The 22,008-nt window shown below is 38.6% G+C and overlaps 1 protein-coding gene across 1 annotated transcript in view; it reads left to right on the top strand.

Annotated features, from left to right (window-relative positions):
- The window catches only part of pdlim4 (PDZ and LIM domain 4), a 49,608-nt gene extending 32,751 nt beyond the window's left edge, over nucleotides 1-16,857 (top strand). The window contains exons 4-7 of the mRNA XM_059351853.1: nucleotides 2,512-2,900; nucleotides 4,476-4,633; nucleotides 12,367-12,505; nucleotides 15,104-16,857. Of these exons, the coding sequence (XP_059207836.1) occupies nucleotides 2,512-2,900; nucleotides 4,476-4,633; nucleotides 12,367-12,505; nucleotides 15,104-15,308 (891 nt within the window). The 3' untranslated portion in view covers nucleotides 15,309-16,857. The remainder of the gene's footprint in view (nucleotides 1-2,511; nucleotides 2,901-4,475; nucleotides 4,634-12,366; nucleotides 12,506-15,103) is intronic.
- Nucleotides 16,858-22,008: the final 5,151 nt, after the last annotated feature.

Genomic DNA, 22,008 nt, shown 5'->3' with positions numbered 1-22,008 from the left:
GTCAATGTAAAATTCCGACATTGCTAAATCAGGATATCATAATATTCTATAAAAATGTATCTGTAGCATCAGTGATCTTATCAAATGTCCATTTTCTCTTCATATTCACAGAACATAGAGGTTTAGGGAAGCTTTGATTAAAATCACGTGAGGTCCACCATCTGTGCAAATAGGGCTAAAGATAAAGGAAAGGATCTGGTTTGGCCCGTCTGGCCCTGTGGTGAGCACCAGGCTTCAGAGTGTCTGGTTTACTTGGAGAGGGAGCCACAGAGAGCTGGGTGTTTCTGACATCCTGCCCAAACAGGGTTTGGCTCTGGGAGAGAAGCTGCATCGAGCGCTGACTCCCAACTTTAACCATGAATGGCTATCTGCTAGCATTTTGTTCAGACGGTTTTCTGGATTCATCCATCTCTACTGTCCAAGGTTTTCGGGGGAGAGAAAGAAGAGGTGGTTTTAAGTTTCTTGAAAGTCATCTGTCTTAACTACAGGAGGCAGGGCAATGACAGAGCTGCTTTTCCAAGCTGTGGGCTTGTTGGTGTGGAGAGGAGGACTGAAAAGTGCTGATTACAGAAGACCTATGTGTTTGTGTGTGTCAGTACACATGTGTGTGCGTGTGTGGTCCAGGCGAGGGCTGAGGACAGGATGACATCCAGCAGACCCATCTGTTGAAATGACAGGGGTCCTGTCTGGAGGAGCTGTGAACCTCCACCTCCTGCGGCTAAGGCACTTTAAACACATATGCACACTCATTCCATTGGCTCATGGTTACAACAGTCTGAATGTATCTCATTCGAGTGCATTGCTTAACTTGTATACAAGTCACTTTGTATCAGCTAAAATGTTTATAGTCTGTCTATCTCTGAAATTCAAAGCACTAAAACACTATCAGTGATGGTGACATCATTGGAAGCCATGCAATAAAACTTTATCTGTGAAGTTCAGACGAGCCATGCTGGCAGTGAGCATTAGCACTGAAGTGCGCTGATAGCTGCGGTGAACCCTGAGAGGCTCAGTGATGTCACTGTGGAGTTTGTGCAAAAGCATGAAAAGGGCGTCGACCTCAGCATAAACACACTGAGTATACAGTGGTGTAAGTGTAGGTGTCTGTGCATCTGTCCTGCATTAGTCCAACAGATTCTTTCAAACAGCTCCAGCAGAGGATCTATGTGGCAACCATGCAGCTACATGTCCGCTGCAGCACGTCAGAAACATAATAATTTAATCTTTTACAATATCTGAGCTCTGTCAGCTCCTATAAACTCTTCCATCCATAGAAGAAATGGCCAGGGAAAAAAGCAAAACATTTTTTCAATATTTACAACACACAAGTTAATTTGTTTTGACAGAAACATCTGCAGGAAATCTAACCCAAGCTCCTTCTTAATAAGCCTTACTATTAAAGAGGGAAAAAAAGAAATGAAGTGGAAAAAGCTCTTCTCTCAATCCTTACGGCTGCAAAGCCTCATTTAGGAACAACCACTGTTTCTTCGCCTTTGAAGTGTTGTGGTTTTCTGCTGAGGGCACCACTGGGCTTGTTTTCTTCTTTTAATCTCATTTCCTGAACAGAAATAATGGTGCATTCTGTAATGGGCCCATTACCCTTTTTTCTTCCTCATAACATTATCAATTATTTCTCTGATGTAATCACAGACAGTAAAGAAGAAGTAGATGTAGTCACCCTTTGGTTTGTGGGCTACCGTTTTGAATCCCTTAGTATTTTTGGCTGTCGCCATCTTGTTTTTGTTTTGGAGCCACAATTGACCTTATTTGAACAAGAGAGTTGTAATGGAGGATGCTTACTGAACAGCTAAATCTAATGTTAGCTAGCTAGCTTTGCTGCTCCCATAATTCACTGTGATAATACTTGGGGTGCTAACTAGCAAAAGCCAGCAAAAAACATGTACTGACTGGACAAATTTAACATCCTTAGGGTGTGCTTAAATTCAATCAAATAAGACATTTTTACATTAGAGTTGTGTTACAAATAACCTCGATTAACTGAAACGTTCTAAGATTAAAAAAATAAGTTCACAGCTATTTAAATATACACCCAATGGATTGTTTATTGTATCCTTTGGATCCCCCATTAGTCTTCATAGAGATATGCATTGCCACACCTCTATCCTGACAGGTTGCCATGGTATCGACTTGTCAATCACATGGTATCGGCACCCTAAAGCAGACCCTGTTTTATCATCACATTTACTCTAAATTCCTAAGGTAATAAATAAAGTTGGAAGTAGGGAAATTTCTTGTAGACTTCTATACAATCTGACTTCTTTTTGCAACCAGTGGAGTCGCCCCCTGCTGGCCATCAGAAAAAATGCCACTTTAAGGCACTTTCGCATTGATGTCACTTTTCAGACCCAGAATTCTCTTTTTTGGTCTCTTTCACCATCCGTGTTTGTCTGGTTTTACAGAAGTTCCATACTGCTAACAGTATATTTATTTTTGATGTTTTCTTTGGCCTTTTTTCAGTTTTTTAATAACAACATTTCTCTTTCTTTGTAGAATTTCCGTCCCATCACCAGTGGATATGGCGGTTCCAGTCGCAAACCTTCATATACCTCTGAACCCCAGTACCAGCAGCCACCCCAGTCCCCTCAGGCTCCTCTGTACCAGCCAGCACCCCAGTCCCCTCAGGCTCCTCTATACCAGCCGCCACCCCAGTCCCCTCAGGCTCCTCTGTACCAGCCGCCACCCCAGTCCCCCCAGGCTCCTCAGCCCACTCACCTGAATAACGGACACTCCAGACCCAACAACGGCCACAGCTATGGATACGGCAACGGAAACGGGAACGCTCAGTACAACAACCCAGCGGGACTTTATCATAATGGCAGCAATGGAGACAGATCTCTGCCAAGCAAGATGGGAGGCCTGAGCCTCAGCGCCACTCATAGGTAAGTTAATCAAAGTGTCTCATTTGCCCAGTAATACTTCCGCTTTTCTTCTAATATGGCATTTTTTTATGTCCACTGATTGCGTGACATCAACTACTGGAGCTCTTTGCGTATTGTCAGGCCCAGAAAAGAAGATCTGCAAATGTATTTGATTATAAAACACTTCAATAGAACAATACAAATTGGACTTCATCTCAAAATAGTACCAAAATACAAGTGGAAATATACAAAATACTCATTTTACAGACTTTTATAATAGCAATTTTCAAAGCTGTCATCACAAGAAAATCTACCTCACTGTCACTGTAATGTTATCAAAGAAAACAAGACTTCCAAATAGTAAATTGTTGTGAAGTCACATCTTTTCTTCAGTGAAAATCTGTAAAAGAAAAAACAGTGAACAGTAAATTTAAAAAAATATTTGTATTATTATTTGACCTGAGGATCACAGAAGCAAAGAAGTTGTAAGACTCATGTGTTTGCATCTAAACTCCATGAACATTTCAATTGTTAAAGCACCACAATATAAGACAAGATAAGTAAAAGTGCACCTACAGTATGTTGCTGCTACTATACAGATGTATGTGTTCAGGTGCTGACTCCCCTAACAGATGTAAACACAGAAACAGACACATAGACTCACTGTGGAAGTCTCTTGACACACGTACCCAGATGGCCATGTGGACTGGAGAAACAATTTGTTGTGGTGCATCCCCTCAGGTGGACAATAAATGTGTGTGTCTAGTCTCCCATGAACATCCTCTCCAGCACTCCCAGAATTCCCCAGGACTGGATTGTTTATCCTGACCAGACCTGCGCACACACACACACACACACACATGGTTAAACACCATGTTAGCAGTGCCGAATGCCCCACTGTCACTCACTTTCTCTAACTCATTCATTACACAGATTCTCTCTTGTCTTTCTTTCTTCTTGTCTCTCCTTCAGTCTCGCTTTCACCAGCTCGGGCTTTCTCTCACACATACACAAACACACACTCTCAGGCTGCTTGCTTCAGGCTCCTGGAGGGGAGTCTGGAGACAAACATGCAGTTAAGTGTGTCAGGATTTGAACACATCTGTCAGCAGCCCTGCTCATCTCCCAGAGGTTTGAATGTTTCAATGTATCAAATGAACAGGATCCATCCTGTTAGCTTAGGGAAAACTTGATGGATGAATGAAAATGCAGATCCATAACGCAGAGCTGTTGTGATTAAGACTTCATGCCTGTGGAATCACATGTAGAGTGTAACGTATACGCCTCCATGCATCCACCTCTGCTGTCTCACTTTGTCAGGTAGTCATTTTTTTCCTTTGGTGGTCTGGCAACTCTCATCTGTTCTTTTGTCTTTTTGTTTTGGCTACTTCAGCTCCTCTCATTCCTTCCTTACTTATACATCACATCAGGACGCCACCTGACAAAAGACAGAAACACACTGGCCATATTCTATACCAGAAAAAAGACTAAACCAATGACCCCGGAGCTCCTTTGTTGATTTTATGTTTTTTTGACTCCTCGTTAATTAGATTGCAGTATAATATCACTGTATCTTCTTTCCTTTGTCTCCTTCAGCCCAGAGCCACCCACACACTCCCCCGGGGGTCGCAATGGCTTCGACCCACACTCAGACGTCTACAAGATGCTGCAGGACTACGAGGAGCCCGCCTCTGCACCCAAACAGTCTGGCTCCTTCAAATACCTCCAGGGAATCCTGGAAGCTGAGGATGGAGGTAAGATTATCAGTGTTTACATATGTGTAATGGAGGAGGGGGGGAAAAAACATACACTGCAATCTAGACTGTTAGTTGCAACTCAGCTGCATCTAATGATTCTTTCTTTTATTATTGATTAATCTGCCAATTCTTTTCTCAATTAGAAAATAGAAAATAGTGGAAAAACATCCCTTCCAGTTGCTCAAAGTCCAATGTGATGTCCTTAAATGTCTTGTTATTTTGGTCCAAACCCCAAAGCTATTCAGTTTAATATGAGATAAAACAGAGAAAAGCAGGAAATCTCTTTATTTGAGAGGCTTCTGAAAACAGGATTTTCATTCATTTTTATTTCCAAAACCCAAAAATATTTCATTAAATAGAAGTAAACATGTCCTCCCTATTCCAGCCAGTGGAACATCTTGCCTTGCTCAGGCATCTCCACCCCCCTTCAATGTTTTGATCCACTCTGTCTTACTGGAATAGTTTTCCTTTTATAGAAAGACACAGACAGGGAGGTTAGGGGATGGAGAGGAAGAGTGAGGGAGAAAGAAAACAACAGACGGAGGGAGAAGAAGAAGATGAAGTGCTTTAAATAGCTCACACACGGGTGAACAGGGGAGGGAAGTTTTGGTTTGGCAATTTACTGCAAAAACAACTTCACAAAGGACAATAAAGTGAGAAATATGGTTTTCCTGTCTGCCTTCTGACCGCTCGGCATTCCAGCTTTTGAGGAGGAGTCATGTGATGCTGACAGCAGCAGCGGAGGGCTAATCCTCCGTGTTTACCACAGAGAAAACTTGTGAAAGTTGTAGTTATAAGACAAGTGCTGGTATGTTAAAGAGGAAATAGCCAGGACCTCAGAGAAGTGGGCTCATGACCACATATTGTCTATGATGTTTTTATCAAGCTCAGCAACACTTGGACGTCCTTGACACAAGTTCCTTAATCCTTATTACTATGAATGGAGTGTTACCAGCTGTGGATATGTGAATCTGCAGTGTCAGAATCAGCGTGTAACCCTATCTCAGGAACCTCTCCCATAGGTATAAAAAGAAAAGAGAGAAAATATAAAAAAATATTGTTTTGGTCCAAATAAAAGATGGCCTTTTATCTCTCTGACTGTCTTTTTATATACACCATAGTTTAAAACAGTATAAAGAAAATGAACTTATTATATCCCAAAGTATCTTTTTTATGTTTGGATTTTACTTTTAAACGAGTAGAAAAATGCAAATAACTTCTTTAAAATATGTTTTATTTTTATGCATGTCCACTGTGGTGTACACCATGCATCAACAGTCTAAAAAGTGATTAAAATACAGCTCTGGAATAAATTAAGAAACCACTGCAAAATGATCAGTTTTGATGAGTTTATTGATTTTTGTTTCATTCTATAAGGTGCTGACAACATTTCTCCAAATTTGAAATTAAAATATTGCCATTTAGAGCATTTATTGTCAGAAAATAACAACTGGTCAAAATAACAAAAAAAGATGCAGTGTTTTCAGATCTCTAATAATGCAAAGAAAACATATTCATATTAATTTCAATATTTTAAGTTTAGAAATCATTATTGGTGGGATAATCTCAACCTTTAACCACAGCAGTGTTTTTTATAATCTTCCTCATAAAATCAGCTTGTGTTGGAATCCAACAAACACTGGAATGGACCGGCTGCCGTAGATGTAGAGATGCTGATTTAAGAAACATTTGTAAGAGTGGTCTCTTATTTTTTTCCAAAGCGGTATATCTGAAATAATATGTATCTAAATTGTATTGAACATTTATTTCATCCAAGTTATATATATAATGTGGCCTGGATTGTGAAATCATTATTAAGGCAACACACAAAACCGTTCAGATGCATAAATCAATCCCACATTTCGTTTCCCTGTAGAATATCATTATTTCAAGGCAAGAATAAAAACATCCCGCTCAGCTATCACATCTCTGCTTCTACCTTTGAAGTGACGGCCGACAGGATAATCCACAGCACAAGGAACAACCCTGACTGCTCCCGCAGTGAGGCCTGAAGCCAAAACACACTGTGTCCTTAATTTAGCACTTAGCATTACACTCAGAGCAACGAGAGAGAGGGAGAGCTTCAGAAAGAGACACATTCTGCTGACAGACAAACGGGGCTGCAGGGAGAAAGACACTGCTGATGGATTAAAGAGATTTAAAGGGGACTCCTTTGGTCTGCTGTCAGTGGCCTTTCAGCTGGGGAGACTGACAGTTTGACTGACAGGCTGAGCCCTCGATGAAACAGGGGGACACCTCAGGTTTACATTGGGATCATTCTAACAGCTACCTGTCTGTCTGTAGGTGTTTGGTGATGTCATTCCATCTGTGGGAGAAATCCTGCAACAGGTTTTTTTAAGGTCTGTCCCTTGGTTGTTGTTGTTTTTTTTTAAATAACCCAATAAAGAAGAGGCTTCATATTAATAATTGAACACATTCAACACTTAAATTCAGATCATCCTGTTTTTGAATGCATACCTTGCTGCCAGGCTTTTAAATCACAGTAGTTGGTCCCCTTTTGAAGGTGAAAGCCCCTGTAGAGGCCATGTTGACTTTCAGGGGCTTTTAAAGTTAAAGCAAACAAGAGTGTCAGTTTACCCAGAATTCCTCAGGCTCTCCTGTGATTGGATAACAATGTGGATGGAAGAGGGGTGGACTGAAAGTAAAACACTGGTGTCAAGTTAAGAGTGTTTGAAGCAGTATTTCCTAAAGTTGAAAGATAATAGAAAGTTGTACCAGTATGAATGTTACTTACAGTCACGGAAGAAAAAAATATTAGACCACCCTTGTTTTCTTCATTGCGTTTGTTCATTTTAATGCCTGGTACAACTATAGAGGTACATTTGTTTGGACAAATATAATAAGTCAAAAATAGCTCATAAGAGTTTAATTTAAGAGCTGATATCTAGACATTTTCCATGGTTTTCTTGATCATGATTTGGTTATTATCAGGAAAATCATGGAAAATGTCTAGATATCAGCTCTTAAATTAAACTCTTGTGATTTTTGTTATCATTATATTTGTCTAAACAAACGTACCTTTAGTTGTACCAGGCATTAAAATGAACAAAATTGAAGAAAACAAGGGTGAGCTAATATTTTTTCCATGACTGTATATGCTACCACATAAGCCTTTATGGAACTGTTTCTGTTTGTCTAAAACAAATTTGAATAGTTGGCTTTTGAATGTGAAGGCTTGGGATTAATCTGTTGCTGATGAGATTTTCCACCATCATTAATGAGTTGAATTAAAGGGGAGGATGGACAAGGGAAAAACACGACTGGGGAGTGTTTCTCTTAAGGTTGGAAAAGATATAAACTAAATTCCAGTGACATCTCTTAAACTTCATCCATTCCTTGAACTCAAGTGTCATTTGTTTCAAAAAATGTATACAGTCATGGAAAAAAATTATTAGACCACCCTTTTTCTTCAATTCATTTTATTGCCTGGTACAACCAAAGGTACATTTGTTTGGACAAATATAATGTTTTTCCATGGTTTTCTTAACAATAACCGAAATCATTATCAAGAAAACCATGGGAAATGTCTAGATATCAGCTCTTTAATTAAACTCTCATGAGCTATTTTTATTGTTATCATTATATTTGTCCAAACAAATGTATCTTTAGTTGAACCAGGCATTAGAACTTGAAGAACACAAGGGTGGTCTAATATTTTTTTCCATGGCTGTATTTACTACTGTTCCTTACATTATTTAATTCCAGAAAATTGGCTTTAAAGTGCATCATCTTGCTGGGGTTCATTTATTCTAATCTATCCCAGTAGGCCTGCTTGGATTTGATTGCATGGATTTGATTAGAATTCTGTATTTGTGAACGCCAATTAAGATAGATAAGTTAAACATCACATCAGTCATGTCCCCTTTTAAACACAAAAGTAAAAGCAGAGGGAGCACTCAGAGCAGATTATTATTCCACTTGGACCAAGACAAAGCTGAAAAGATACAGGATTTAGAGCCTGAGTCCAGTGGTGGTAAACATGTGATGCCAGTGATCTGTTGCTCTTTGGTCTTTTGACAGCACTATAGGCGAGCAGCCCTTATAGTTTTTGTTTAATATTCTTTCATTTGCTCACTCTATAAATGCTCACAATATCCCCGTCATTAGCTCCCAGTGCCCAAAGTGAAGTCATTGTTTTATTTGTCTGAACTATAGTGGAAAGACTTTGTAGTACTCAGTTTACAGTGGTATGAAACAATCAAAACCACAACGAAATCCTTAGTTTTAACCTCATTCTAAGTCTAAAATTGATTATCAGATTGGTTACTGATTAAAATAAGGATCTCAAGGATTAGAGAGTGTCTTTCCATCAATTTTATTGTGCCCATTTTTCAATGATCTTTCTTGTCATATAGTCTAAATAAAAACTTTTTTTTTAAATCCCTGGGAGAAATACAATCCTAAAGTCTGTGCAGCAGGGAACAAATCAAGTTTTTTTTACTTACTTTACTGTCTAAAATGATATTATTACAGCTGCCTATTTATCTTTGGACATGGTGATTCCCTTTGCCTGAAAGTCCCTGAGGCTTCACATTCTGCACTTGTCAGGTTTGAGTTAGGATGGGGGCTGTTTTACAGTATGTCTGGTTGATATTAGTCACACTGTAGGACACACACTGTGGCATGAATGCAGCGCGGGGTGAGATATATGTTGTAATCGGCCGACTTGTCACTGTCTGTCAAATAAAATATGGTGACTGTCAGCATTTGGCAACAAAATATACAGGGACTAAGTAGTCTGGCTGTTTAAAAATGTAGAAGCAAGACTAAACAAGCACTCATTCATTCTGCTTTTTGTATCTTTTCCTGACTGGACTTTTATTAGTCAACCTTCCCCTGTGTGAGAAAGTCACGAGACACATAAAAGCTTTTCCATTAGTGTGTATCATTGGCTAATAGAGACATTAGGCCCAGAAATAACATACCAGGCTAATGTCGGCTCTTAAACACACCATGGAGCAGTCAGAGGCTAACTGTTACTGAGGGATGGAAAGTGCTTTGACTCAGGTGCCAGGTAATTAGACTGTGGTTAGTGGCACTGATAGGTGGCCTGCTGGCCTCAATAGCCTCTACTGGCACATCATCAGTGAGGGACGTCATATAGTCAACTTCATAACTGTAACCCAGTGATTTACCCTGGTCCAGTGGTTAGCTTATAACTACTGGAGTGGCTCCAGATAGCCAGTATTAAGTATGCCCCTTTCATGCATTCCAGTCAGGCATAACTAAACGCTTGATGATTGGATTTGAACACTCTTAATAAAAAAGTGCAGTCCATGGGAAGGCAGCAAAACTTGTCGACCAACAGTATTACCAGCCTCAATCTCTTATTATTAAGTCTTTATTGGTGGACTTGTAGCTTTATTGTACCATACAAACCCAAAAAGTTGGGACATGTCCAAAATATAAATAAACAGAAATAATTTGCCAATTTTATAGGATACATATATACAGTCATGGAAAAAATTATTAGACCACCCTTGTTTTCTTCAGTTTATTGTTCATTTTAATGCCTGGTACAGCTAAAGGTACATTTGTTTGGACAAATATAATGATAACAACAAAAATAGCTCATAAGAGTTTAATTTAAGAGCTGATATCTAGACATTTTCCATGGTTTTCTTGATAATAAAACCAAAATCATTATCAAGGAAACCATGGAAAATGTCTAGATATCAGCTCTTAAATTAAACTCTTATGAGCTATTTTTGTTGTTGTCATTATATTTTTCCAAACAAATATACCTTTAGTTATACCAGGCATTAAAATGAACAAGCAACTGAAGAAAACAAGGGTTGTCTAATAATTTTTCCATGATTGTATATATACAAAGAGAATATATTTTCTGTTTTTATTCCCATTTTACACAGCGTCCCAACTTTTTTGGAACTGGGGTTTTGGTTGTCTTCTATCCACATGCTAAATAAGCACATTTGCAGAAACAATACATTTTTACCTTTTAAATGAAGCCTCATGCATGCACTTTGGCATCAAAGTTTTCTTTTATAGGCTTTGGCACAAAAAGAATGTCAGGTCCAACCCAAACCACCGATCAGATGAATGTCATCACAACTCACCTAGTGTTTTTCACAGATATGGTGTGATTGTAGCATATTGGTGTGATGATCAAAGATTGACTCTGTAACATGGGATGTTTTCCTGCCGGGTGTCTAACCAGGTTGACTGATGAACCCCTGCTAGGAAATGCCACTCCGGACTGTTGAATGGAGCTCACAGGAAGAGACACAGAGGTCATAGAGAAGGAAGGGCATTCACGAGAGAACAACAAAAATTTCAATGAAAGGGAAAGAGAAAGAGGTCATTGAGTACCTTCTCATAACTTAACACAGAAATTTCACATCAGTGAAAAATTATAACAATAATTTTGTTACCGCCATGAAAAGTGGTGTCCTGCAGTGTTTTGCCCTCCACATGATTTCTAAGTGAAAGCATAAATCTCTTCAATTATTCACATTGAGACAAATTCAATAGAGAGGCTGAGGAAGAGGACAAGTGGAAACATCCTGTTTATGAAACCAAGCAACAAGGCCAAAAACAAATGTGATCCTAACTCACAGAAACACTAAAGCTAACCATGCAATGACCTTTGGCAGGAAATAGAATACCACTTGCCTTGAGCATGATACAACAAATCTAGTTTTTGTAAAGGAAAACAACAGCTCAAGTGGGTGAAATGTGTAAATGATTGCAGTATGGTTGCTAGAGTGTTTATAGGTTGTTACTAGATGGTGACTATAGTGGTGACAGGAGACCTCACACCTGCAGTCATGGAAAAAAAATATTCGACCACCCTTTTTCTTCAATTTCTTGTTCACTTTAATGCCTGGTACAACTAAAGATACATTTGTTTGGACAGATATAATGATAACAACAAAAATAGCTCATAAGAGTTTAATTTAAGAGCTGATATCTAGCCTTTTTCCATTGTTTTCTTGATAATGATTTTGGTTTTATTATCAAGAAAACCATGGAAAATGGCTGGATATCAGCTTTTGAATTAAACTCTCATGAGCTATTTTTGTTGTTATCATTATATCTGTCCAAACAAATGTACCTTTAATTGTACACGCATTAAAATGAACAATTAAAACAATGGTCTAATATTTTTTTCCATGACTGTAATTGTGACTTCAAACATGGATGATTTCTTTATTTGTTTGCAATCATTGATTTAATAAGATTGACTTCCATTTTTTCCCCTTTACTGCTGACATTTGTTTGTTTTTTAGTTTTTTGTTATTTTTAAAAACCTGCCTACATGTGAACCATGTGGTTGCTGGGGTGTTCTGTGTGGTTGCTAGGGTGTTTGTAGATACTGTCCTGCCCTCATCTTATAACCTGGAACTGAAAGGGAATTTCCTGCTGGTGCAAAGACAAATACACTCTCATGACCCTGTATGACTTTTTTCCTGGAACCACCAGATAGGCACTACCTGGAATCCAGTGGCCCCAGAACACATATGCAGACACATACTGACACACACTTAAACATACAGAATAAACATGGCAACCTGGGTTACCAGAGGCCCACACTGGAAATGTTATTATTATGTCAGTGCCTGGAATCCTCTTGTATATGTATATCATGCATATCTGTAAGATATGTCCTGCAAATGGTGTGCGGTGCTATTTCTTAAGGCCTTGTATTCATGCTGTGCTTTCTATTTTCTTCTTTTGTTGTTCTTTAGGTGTGTCTCCAACAGACAGAATGAGGAACTTAAAGTCTCCGGTCAGGTCTCCAATCCCCAAACTGGGAAGCCCCATCCCCAGCCCAATGTCTGGTCTTCAGAAGCTGCCTCAGTGCACACGCTGCTGTAACGGCATTGTGTAAGTAAAAAACAGATCCTTGTTTTCATTTTAGTCGATCTCATACATACATACAATGGCTATTCGATTGCATATCTTGAACTTAAATTTTTGGTCTTAAAGTGTAAAGACCCAATCGATACATCCAAAATGAATATTCTATAAATGTTTCACTAATGTCTGATGTATTTTTTTAATTATAGGTATTACATATCATAGTGTTAAACTTGATGGTTTGAAAATTATAGTTACTGAGGTCTAAAATTACAGACTGCTGAAGATGCCTTAAATAAATGCATAAAAATATGAATGATTTATTATCAGATTTGCTGTTAGAAGTATTCTAATCACCATCTGGAAATTATACATATCTCTGTCTGGTTTTATCACTGTGCTTGTGGTTATAAAGTTTACTTTAAAGTTGCACTACGTGAGTTGAATGTAACAAAGAGTTAACTTGTGCAGGTCTACCTGCACTAACAGGCCTTTTACAAGTACTCAGGATAACCTATTCCCATTTATCATTTTAATGATTAAACCATCCTCCACACCCTTTCCCATGCACAGACACATACACACAAACGTACACTAAACATTCACCTTTCTGCCACTGTAACCACATGCACCGGTAATCCCACCTCTATAAAAACAGCTGCAGGTAAGCAGTGAAGTCATCAGCTTACTTTACTTGTTAACAAGAGGGCATTGTGGGAGCTTGCAGGGCACAATTAGGCTGTTGTAACCCGCGAGCATTTTACAGCCTTTAAAACAAGTGTAGAGCTCTGTGTCAAGAGTTTATCCAGCAAGTCATGTGGTTAAATGGGAAAGGCAGTTCAAAAAAGAAGCGGGCTTATGACTGAATGGTCGCTGGCCTGAATCCCCGGTCCAGAAAGGAAAATCTTATTGGGAACAGTGAATGAACAACGCCCTTTACAAGTGTCGTCACTGTGAGACTGAGTGAAGCAGTGAACTTCATAATGCACCAGTGTTGATCAGCAGCCAGCCAGCAGAATGAACACGTACTATTCAGCTCCCAGGTGTGACATTATCCTGAAACTCCTCTCAGCGTTAGTCCTTTGAAAACCTCCCTGAAATATGACATGTGATGATTATATTCAACATGGTTATAGTCACCATAAAGTATGATAATTGCTGATTTGCATAGATAATGGAAAGTTCAATAAACAATGGTGACTCAGTTATGAGCGATTCATCATCAATGACTTCCTTTTACAGTGTTCTGCTTAATGTTTCTCCTCTGCGATGATGGCACCTCCCTAAAAACTGTCTGCGGTTTTCCTTTTAGGGTGGTTTTCGTGTCATTGCATCATTTTCCAATCATGCATTTTCATGCTTCTCAGTAGTGCAGCCCTATAGTGTTGTAAAGCTTCGGTCACCATGCCACCCAGCTTTGATGCATATGAAAATGTAGCGTCCACTATCTTTGGTATTTTTTTACTCCTTTGGCCTACATGTAAGGCTGTGTTCCTTCTGTACAATGTCAATACAAATAGATTCCAGATTCTGACTCAGGATCCAGCAGAAAATGTATCAAACAGAAACCAGAATATTAATAAGAAACAGACATCTGTCAGCACTAAACATGGTCTGTTATACATTAGGCTGGACATCGGATTAAGGACTGGAAAACTATGACATTGTAGTAATAAAAGGAATAATACAAACCTAATGTGGCTCAAAATGAATATATTTCAAGCTTAAGTATCCTAATTGTCAAAAAAGTTAGCTTAGCATCACAACGCACAGGTTGTGAGGGTTAGCATCTATAAACTGTAGCGACCTGAGCCTTTTTCCATGAAGCAAGTTTACCATAAGACAGGCTTATTTTGAGTAGACGTATTTTAAGATGATTTGTGCAACTTGTGCTGGGAACTACAATCATGGAAAAAAATATTAGACCATTGTTTTCTTCAATTTCTTGTTCATTTTAATGCCTGGTACAACTAAAGGCACATTTGTTTGGACAAATATGATAATAACAACAAAAATAGCTCATAAGAGTTTAATTTCAGAGCTGATATCTAGACATTTTCCATGGTTTTCTTGATAATAACCAAAATCATCATCAAGAAACCATGGAAAATTTTGACTTTTTTTGTTGTTATCATTATGTTTGTCCAAACAAATGTACCTTTAGTTGTACCAGGCATTAAAATGAACAAAACATTGAAGAAAACAATGGGTGGTCAAATATTTTTTCCATGACTGTATGTTGAATTTGCTTTATATAACTGAATCAACTGAAATGTTTTCAGATTAATTGTAATAAGCCTGGTTTATCTGGTAACTTTGTCATAATGACCTGGCAAACCAGGTGCCATATCATAAGCATGCATCCAAGAAGAAGCTACAAAAATGGGGGACACAGTGTGGAAAAAACACGTGTTTCATAGTGAGGTGAAACACAGAGCAGACAAATTATTAAAAAATGAGAGTGAATCTGGGTTGGCTTGCTCCGCTGTCGGGCAGTGAGCACTTCTGGTGTCTCTAAGGCTTTGAATGTTGTGTTTTCAAAACAGAACAGACAAAATCCTACACATTGTGCCTCTAAAGCCTCCAAAAGTCTAACTGTGTATCTCTCTTTATCTCCTCGTCCAGTGGCACCATCGTGAAGGCCAGGGACAAGCTCTACCATCCCGAGTGCTTCATGTGCGACGACTGCGGCGTCAACCTCAAGCAGAGAGGCTACTTCTTCATCGAGGAAAATCTGTACTGTGAGACCCACGCCAAGGCACGCGTCCAGCCGCCAGAGGGCTACGATGTTGTTGCGGTTTACCCCAACTCCAAGGTGGAGCTAGTCTGAGCTCTACTGCAACATAACTGGGAAACTAAAATGTGGGAGAATGGGGCTACTGAGTATCCGAGCCTACATTTATCAGGTTCTGTCAGGCAGGAATGACGATCTTGGATCAGTTGTGCCTTTGGGAGAGTCCTATGAAAAATGTTTTTTCAGTGATCCAAGATCAGCATCTCTACACTGACAGTCTTGATCAATGTTATGTATATTGAGCATTTTAAAATATGTAAGAATAAGGCTCGGATCTGATGAGTGTCCAAAAACTCAAGCTCCCAACCTGACAGCCCTCATCTCTCAATCAGTGTGTTTACATTGAATTCTAGAGAAAAATTTTGAATCAGTTAAGGTCATATTCAAAAAGTATGTTCATATCCACATCACAAGCACAGCATGTGTGAATATTCCATGTAATAAGCAAGAAATGCACAGATGGCAAAAGTCTGCAGATAATAGAGCTAACATGCAGTTTGATATTGCAACACCAGCTTTTATAGGAACCAGCACAAGTTTACTACCAGCATAATATTCAATGTCCCATGACAACACTCGTTCAAGCCTTAAAATAACAACTTCAGTGTGTGTGTGTGTGTGTGTGTGTGTGTGTGTGTGATGAGGGTTATCACAAGAGCATTTGGAGTTGATTGGTGTGTTTGGAGTTGGTGGTTTTTCTGCTATCTGATACATTTATGCATTCAGGTATTCTAACAGTTTCCCATGCAGTTTTCCATGCACACTACAAAATGTCAATCTGTGTTTTTGCAAAGTCTTTTTAAGATCTAATGATATTTTGCTAAAGCTTCGGTTAAGGGTTTTTAAAGTGTCTTTTTAACTATGTTACAGTTATGCATTATACTCCTGTTGCAGATGGACTTTTGCATTTTGTAATTTACATCTATGCAGTTTATTATTCAGACTTTCACTGTTAAAAACTAGGGGACATCTCTGTTTGATGGTCACTTTTTCGCTCACTTTTCAGTTACATGAAACAATAAGCAATAATTCATTATAAGCAGTTCTCCTGATTGTGATTTGAATGTGTTTCAGTATGCTTTGGTGAGTGGGTTTACCAAACTATAACCAATAGTAAATGTCTCCTTTGCAGCGTTCCCAGCACCACCCTCTGAAATGTAAATAAAACCCTGCAGGAGACACTCTATACTTAATAGAATTTCTCCCAGATGTGATCACAACAGCCTCAATTTATAAACAACTAATTGCAAGAAATGAGACTTTAATGGTGAAGCAACTTAGCCTAATGTTGTGCATGCATGCATGCAATGATTTCATTTTAAAACAGTGTGATACACATTCAAAGAAGATTGTAACTGAGGTGCTCTCAAGCACCTGACTGAGAGAGGAATTTCAACTCTCACTCATGTTCACACTGAAGAATTCCAGTTCATAAAAACAAGAGCATGGAGTTCACCGGGTCTGTTTATTAAAAACACTCCATTTCGACACTGATATGCTCTCCGCCTCGCATGACAACTTTTAAAAATGCTCATGTGCTCTTGAGACGGAGACACAGCTGTAAAAAAAAAAAAAAAAAAAAAGTGTCCACAGCCTGGACAGCATGTGGGAGTAATAATCACCTGGTTTGGTTTTTTTTTTTACCCACAACATACAGTTCCTCTACGAAGTGAAAGTTCTGCTCACAGCCAAGTTAAAGAAGTGATATATGCTTGTACAGGGAGGGAGATGAGGAAGAGAAATGAGAGCCGATTTTCTTTTCTCACCATTATGATTCCAGTATGTGGCCATTAGTCTTGGCTTATTGTGAATAGTGAAGTAAACCGGGTGGTGATCTTATTCTTAATTTTAGAAATATTTCTAACAAAACTACTTTTTTTAATGAGAAAATGAATTTTGCAGTGCTGATATCCATCATTCTTTTCTAGATGTCAACAGTGATGTGTAGCTGCTGGTATGCCATCTATACTAGTCGTCTTGTAAATTATGTGAAAATTATATTGCTACCACATTGTTTCTTTGGTATTGTACATATTTCTTTTATCATGATTGCTTTAACAGTAACATGTCACTCACATGCCTTTTCATATCCCAGTGTCTCTTCGACACAAATCTTCTTCTTGTGTTTAACTTATTGTTCTACCAACACATTTTTTTTGTTCTGGAGCTTCTTATTTGCTTGTTTTTTTGTAGGATCTTAATAAAATGAGAAGTGCATTACCATGATTGTTCACATTCTTCACTGGTCTTAAGTGCATGATTTTTCACAAACATTTCAAGAGCCGCACTGTGAAAAACACAAGGGGTTCAATTTGACTTGACATGACAGTTTTTCATTACATAGTAAAAGCACCAGGCTGCTATATTTGTGTGTCCCGAGCTAAATATTGGCCTTAAATTTGTGCATAAAGTTGTCGGAACGTGTTTTCACAGTTTTGCGTCTCATACGACTTTATTGCACCCGAGAAGAAGTGTGTTTTTGAACTTAAGATCAGCAGCCACGCTGCTAAAACAGCTAAATGAGCTGTTCTCTTAAAATTCAGGGTGTGAGGTAATATATACAAAGTCTGTCTCTGATCATTAAACTACAACTAATGGGGCCTGTTTCTGGACAAATTAAACCAGGAGTGAGCTTTTATTTAGAATAGTTAATGTTTGCTTTGTGGCTTTCTCAAACACATCTGAAACAATTTGTTTTAGGAGTAGTAACTTATTGATTGTGGAGTCCACATTTGTGAGAGCATGTGCTGCCAGAATGAAACTCAACAGATCTGGATGGTATCATGAGGAGCTCAAGACGTGATTGAAATGGAATCAAGTGGAATTGATTGTGATTATAAACGAGTCGAGTGCAGACATGGACGCAGCTCTGATCGATCAGAACTTCACTCAGAAAACAAGCATTTTAAAACTAGTTTGCTTGTTGTCTTGCAGATAGACCTGAAAAAGCATTTGATGAATTCAGACTTTTTACACATTGCCATTATGTTGCAGTTATTTCAGCATACTTTTGAAAATATGCCTTTGCTATTTCACTGAGGCAGTTGTTGATGACTTGTGAGGTGTGAGGACTGAATGATGAAATAAAACAAGTTCATCAAAAAGTACAGATGCATCTCAATACATTAGAATATGATGTAAAAGTCAATTTCCAGTAGTTCAAGTCAAATAGCACCAACCAAGTTTTGAGTCATATGGATGGACATACTTTTCAGAGGCCAACATTTCCATATTAAACATACTTTTTAAAATTGGTCTTTTGTAATATTCAAATTTTTTTGAGACACTGAATTTTAGGTCTTCATTAAATGTAAGCCATAATCATTATAATTAGAAGAAATGAAATAAATTAAGACATGAGATGTTTCAGTCTTTGAGTAATGGATCTATATAATGTGTTATTTCCACCCTTTGAATTTAATTACTGACAATAAACTTTTCCATGATATTATAATTTACTGAGATGCACCTGTATGAATCAGCGCAACCATGAGAGGTCCTTCAGCAGACAGTATTAAATGTGAAAAACCAATATTAGACTGATTGGTTCGGTAATATGAGAGATAAGCTGTGGACAGAAGAGACATACAGAATCATGCACACACACACACAAACATACACACACACACACACACACACACACACAGCTAAACATATAATGAGAAAACAAAATGAAAACTTTAACAAGTAAGGCAAAAACAAAAATTTAAAAAGTAAAAGTCAGTGAAAAAGGATAGGTCTTTAATTTCCTTTCTTCTCTTCTAAATAGAAAGCTTACAATTCCCATGTCCAGAGGCAGTGGGTTCAGTTAGATTCTGTTCAGCTCATGTAAGTCTGAAGTCAAACCTGCATTGTGGGAGGTCTCATTTACTCGTGTAGTAACTATTCTTTCTTCAGGAACATTCTTCATTCATTCATTCATGCTGGGCTCAATTTAATGTGATACTATTACAAGCCATATCAGAAAAAGCCAATTTGAGCTTATATGGTTTAAAGGGCACTTTATCCAAGAAGTAGGCTTAATGCCTGTCTGGGAACTGGGCCAACTGTGATTAAGTATTCTCATGCTTTGTAACAATGCTTTACTGCACTGTAAATGTGTTGAATTTCATCACGTTTGTGGCTTCTCGTGTTGCTGTAGTGTTCGTGCAGACTAGTGTGTCAAATCTGTGATACATGCAGTTGCAAAAAATTCAAGGTAATTCTTGTTACCATAGCAGGAGGCGAGAGGCCACCATATACCACTTTAAATGACTTTGCACCTTCAGTAATAACTCATTAAACAACCGGAGTGGAGGCCTGCACATTTTAAGTAAACAAAGTCCTCCTCTGAAGTGTTTTGTGTAATCAGCATTACTCACATTTGCTAATGTTTCCCATGTGCATGACACTTGCATTGTGCCGTCAGGCCCAGTTATTATTGTGCTGCAAAAAAAAAAAAATCAGTAATCAATGTTTTAGTGAATTCAATCATATTAATGTGGCAGATTTACAATTTCTTCAAACTCCCATCAAAAGTAATGGTAGTCTGTATTCCTCCTTTACAGATTGCGAAGTAAATATGGAATGACCTATAAACCTGGTGTGGAAGAACTTCACTTAACTGTCCCACACAGTGAAGTGTAAGCAAAACAGAGGCAAGGAGAGATAGAGGTAGAGAGGGAGAGAAAAACGTGGAAAGAATTCTGCTTCTCTCACATCTATAAACATTTAGTTTACTTTAGAGATAAACACTTCGAGTTGCTCAGAAACAGAGCTCGCTTCGCTCTGCAGCAACAAGCGTTAATCACATCTGTCGGCTCTTACAAAGCAGTTTTTACTCAATCTACTTCCAAATCCTATAACCCAGCTAATTCTTCATATTGGTCTGGATGGAGAAATGCATCGGTCAGCTGTATTGCATGCTCGTCATCTGATTTATATCTCCAGACACACAAAAAACTGGGTCTCTTGTTGTTCTAATTTGACAAGAGAACAAAAAAGATTGTGATAAATTTGCATAGCTTTTTTCGCTTGTCCAGGCCCATAGCTTTGTGAAGCTGTGTTTTAGACTTGTCAGCATTTCTTTTGTAGTGAATATTGGTATCAGTCTTTGTTTTATCTGTTGACATATCTTGTGGATTTTGTTTTCCAGGTTTTGGGTTGTTCAGTGTTTCCTGTTTTGTTTTGTAGCACGAACCTCATGTGTCATTCTTAAGATCCACTCCAAAGGCTTCGCCAAAACGGAGGTCTAACATAATTAGCCAGGTCAAGTTTGGCAAAATAGTAAGGATTTATTAACAGTTTGTGAAACAGAGATAAGATAAGATAAGATAAGATAAGATAAGATAAGATAAGATAAGATAAGATAAGATAAGATAAGATATTCCTTTATTGATCCCCCATGTGCAGCAGCACAAGTACAGAGTAAAACAGAAAAGGTAACAAAAATAGAATAATAAAAATGAAATAGAAACAGAATAAAGATTTAAAAAATAAAATAATAATTAATTAATTAATAATATAAAATGAAAATAAAAACAAGAAAACAACCAAGACCAAACTAAAAAACTAGTAGTGCAAACATGTTAAAGTTGCAGTGAATTAGAGAACATATGTGCAAACAAACAAGCCAAGAACTGATCTCAAACTACTCAAAACAAAGATCTGATGTGCTGGCAAAAATCAATATAAGAAAGGGGGACTATCCCACAATGGGGCAGCAGGTCCTTATGAAACCCCTCTACCCCCAGAACCATATCCTGTTGAAAACAACAAACAGAAATAAAATGTAAAAAGACTGAGTCCCACCAGTCCCATCGGAAAACAAAGGAAAAAATAAACCAAACTAAAGCTGAGTGAGAGAGAGAAGAATGGCTGCAATGTCCTTTTTATAGCTGATCACACCTGAGGGAAAAAGCACAAGACACAAATTAATAACATACTCCGCATGACAACAAGAAGAAAGAGGAGGAGCTACAAAAGTCATTTTTTCTTTTATTTCCTGTCTTTGTCTGCTTTCCTGCCAGTGTTGGTTGTCTGCCTCGCCCTGAACTAAAGATATCAATCTGTGATAATCCATCAACATATAATAATATAATCATTTCTGCTTTTATTTATTTTTTACTTTTAAATTGTTTGTCGAACCTCAGATTCAGGAGGAACAATGCAGCTTTCGTCCTGTCCGTGGAACAACGGACCAGCTCTTTACCCTTTCGAGGCTCCTGGAGGGGTCATGGGAGTTTGCCCATCCAGTCTACATGTGTTTTGTGGATTTGGAGAAGGCTTATGACCGTGTCCCTCGGGGAGTCTTGTGGGGGGTACTGCGGGAGTATGGGGTACCGGGCTCGTTGCTACGAGCTATCCGGTCCCTATAGAACCAAAGTGAGAGCTGTGTCCGCATACTCGGCACAACGTCAAACACGTTCCCGGTGGGTGTTGGCCTCCGCCAGGGTTGCCCCTTGTCTCCGATTCTGTTCGTGGTTTTCATGGACAGGATCTCAAGGCGCAGCCGGGGGGAGGAAGGGATCTGGTTTGGTGACCTTAGAATTGCATCTCTGCTTTTTGCAGATGATGTGGTTCTTTTGGCTTCATCAAGCCGAGACCTCCAGCACTCACTGGGGCGGTTTGCAGCCGAGTGCGAAGCAGTTGGGATGAGAGTTAGCACCTCCAAGTATGAGGCCATGGTTCTCTGCCGGAAAACGGTGGACTGCCCCCTCTGGGCGGGGAGAGAGGTACTGCCTCAAGCGAAGGAGTT

This window comes from Centropristis striata, chromosome 15 (assembly GCF_030273125.1).
Source record: "Centropristis striata isolate RG_2023a ecotype Rhode Island chromosome 15, C.striata_1.0, whole genome shotgun sequence".
In the NCBI taxonomy this organism is placed as follows: Eukaryota; Metazoa; Chordata; class Actinopteri; order Perciformes; family Serranidae; genus Centropristis; species Centropristis striata.
This window is presented reverse-complemented; position numbering and strand designations above follow the sequence as displayed.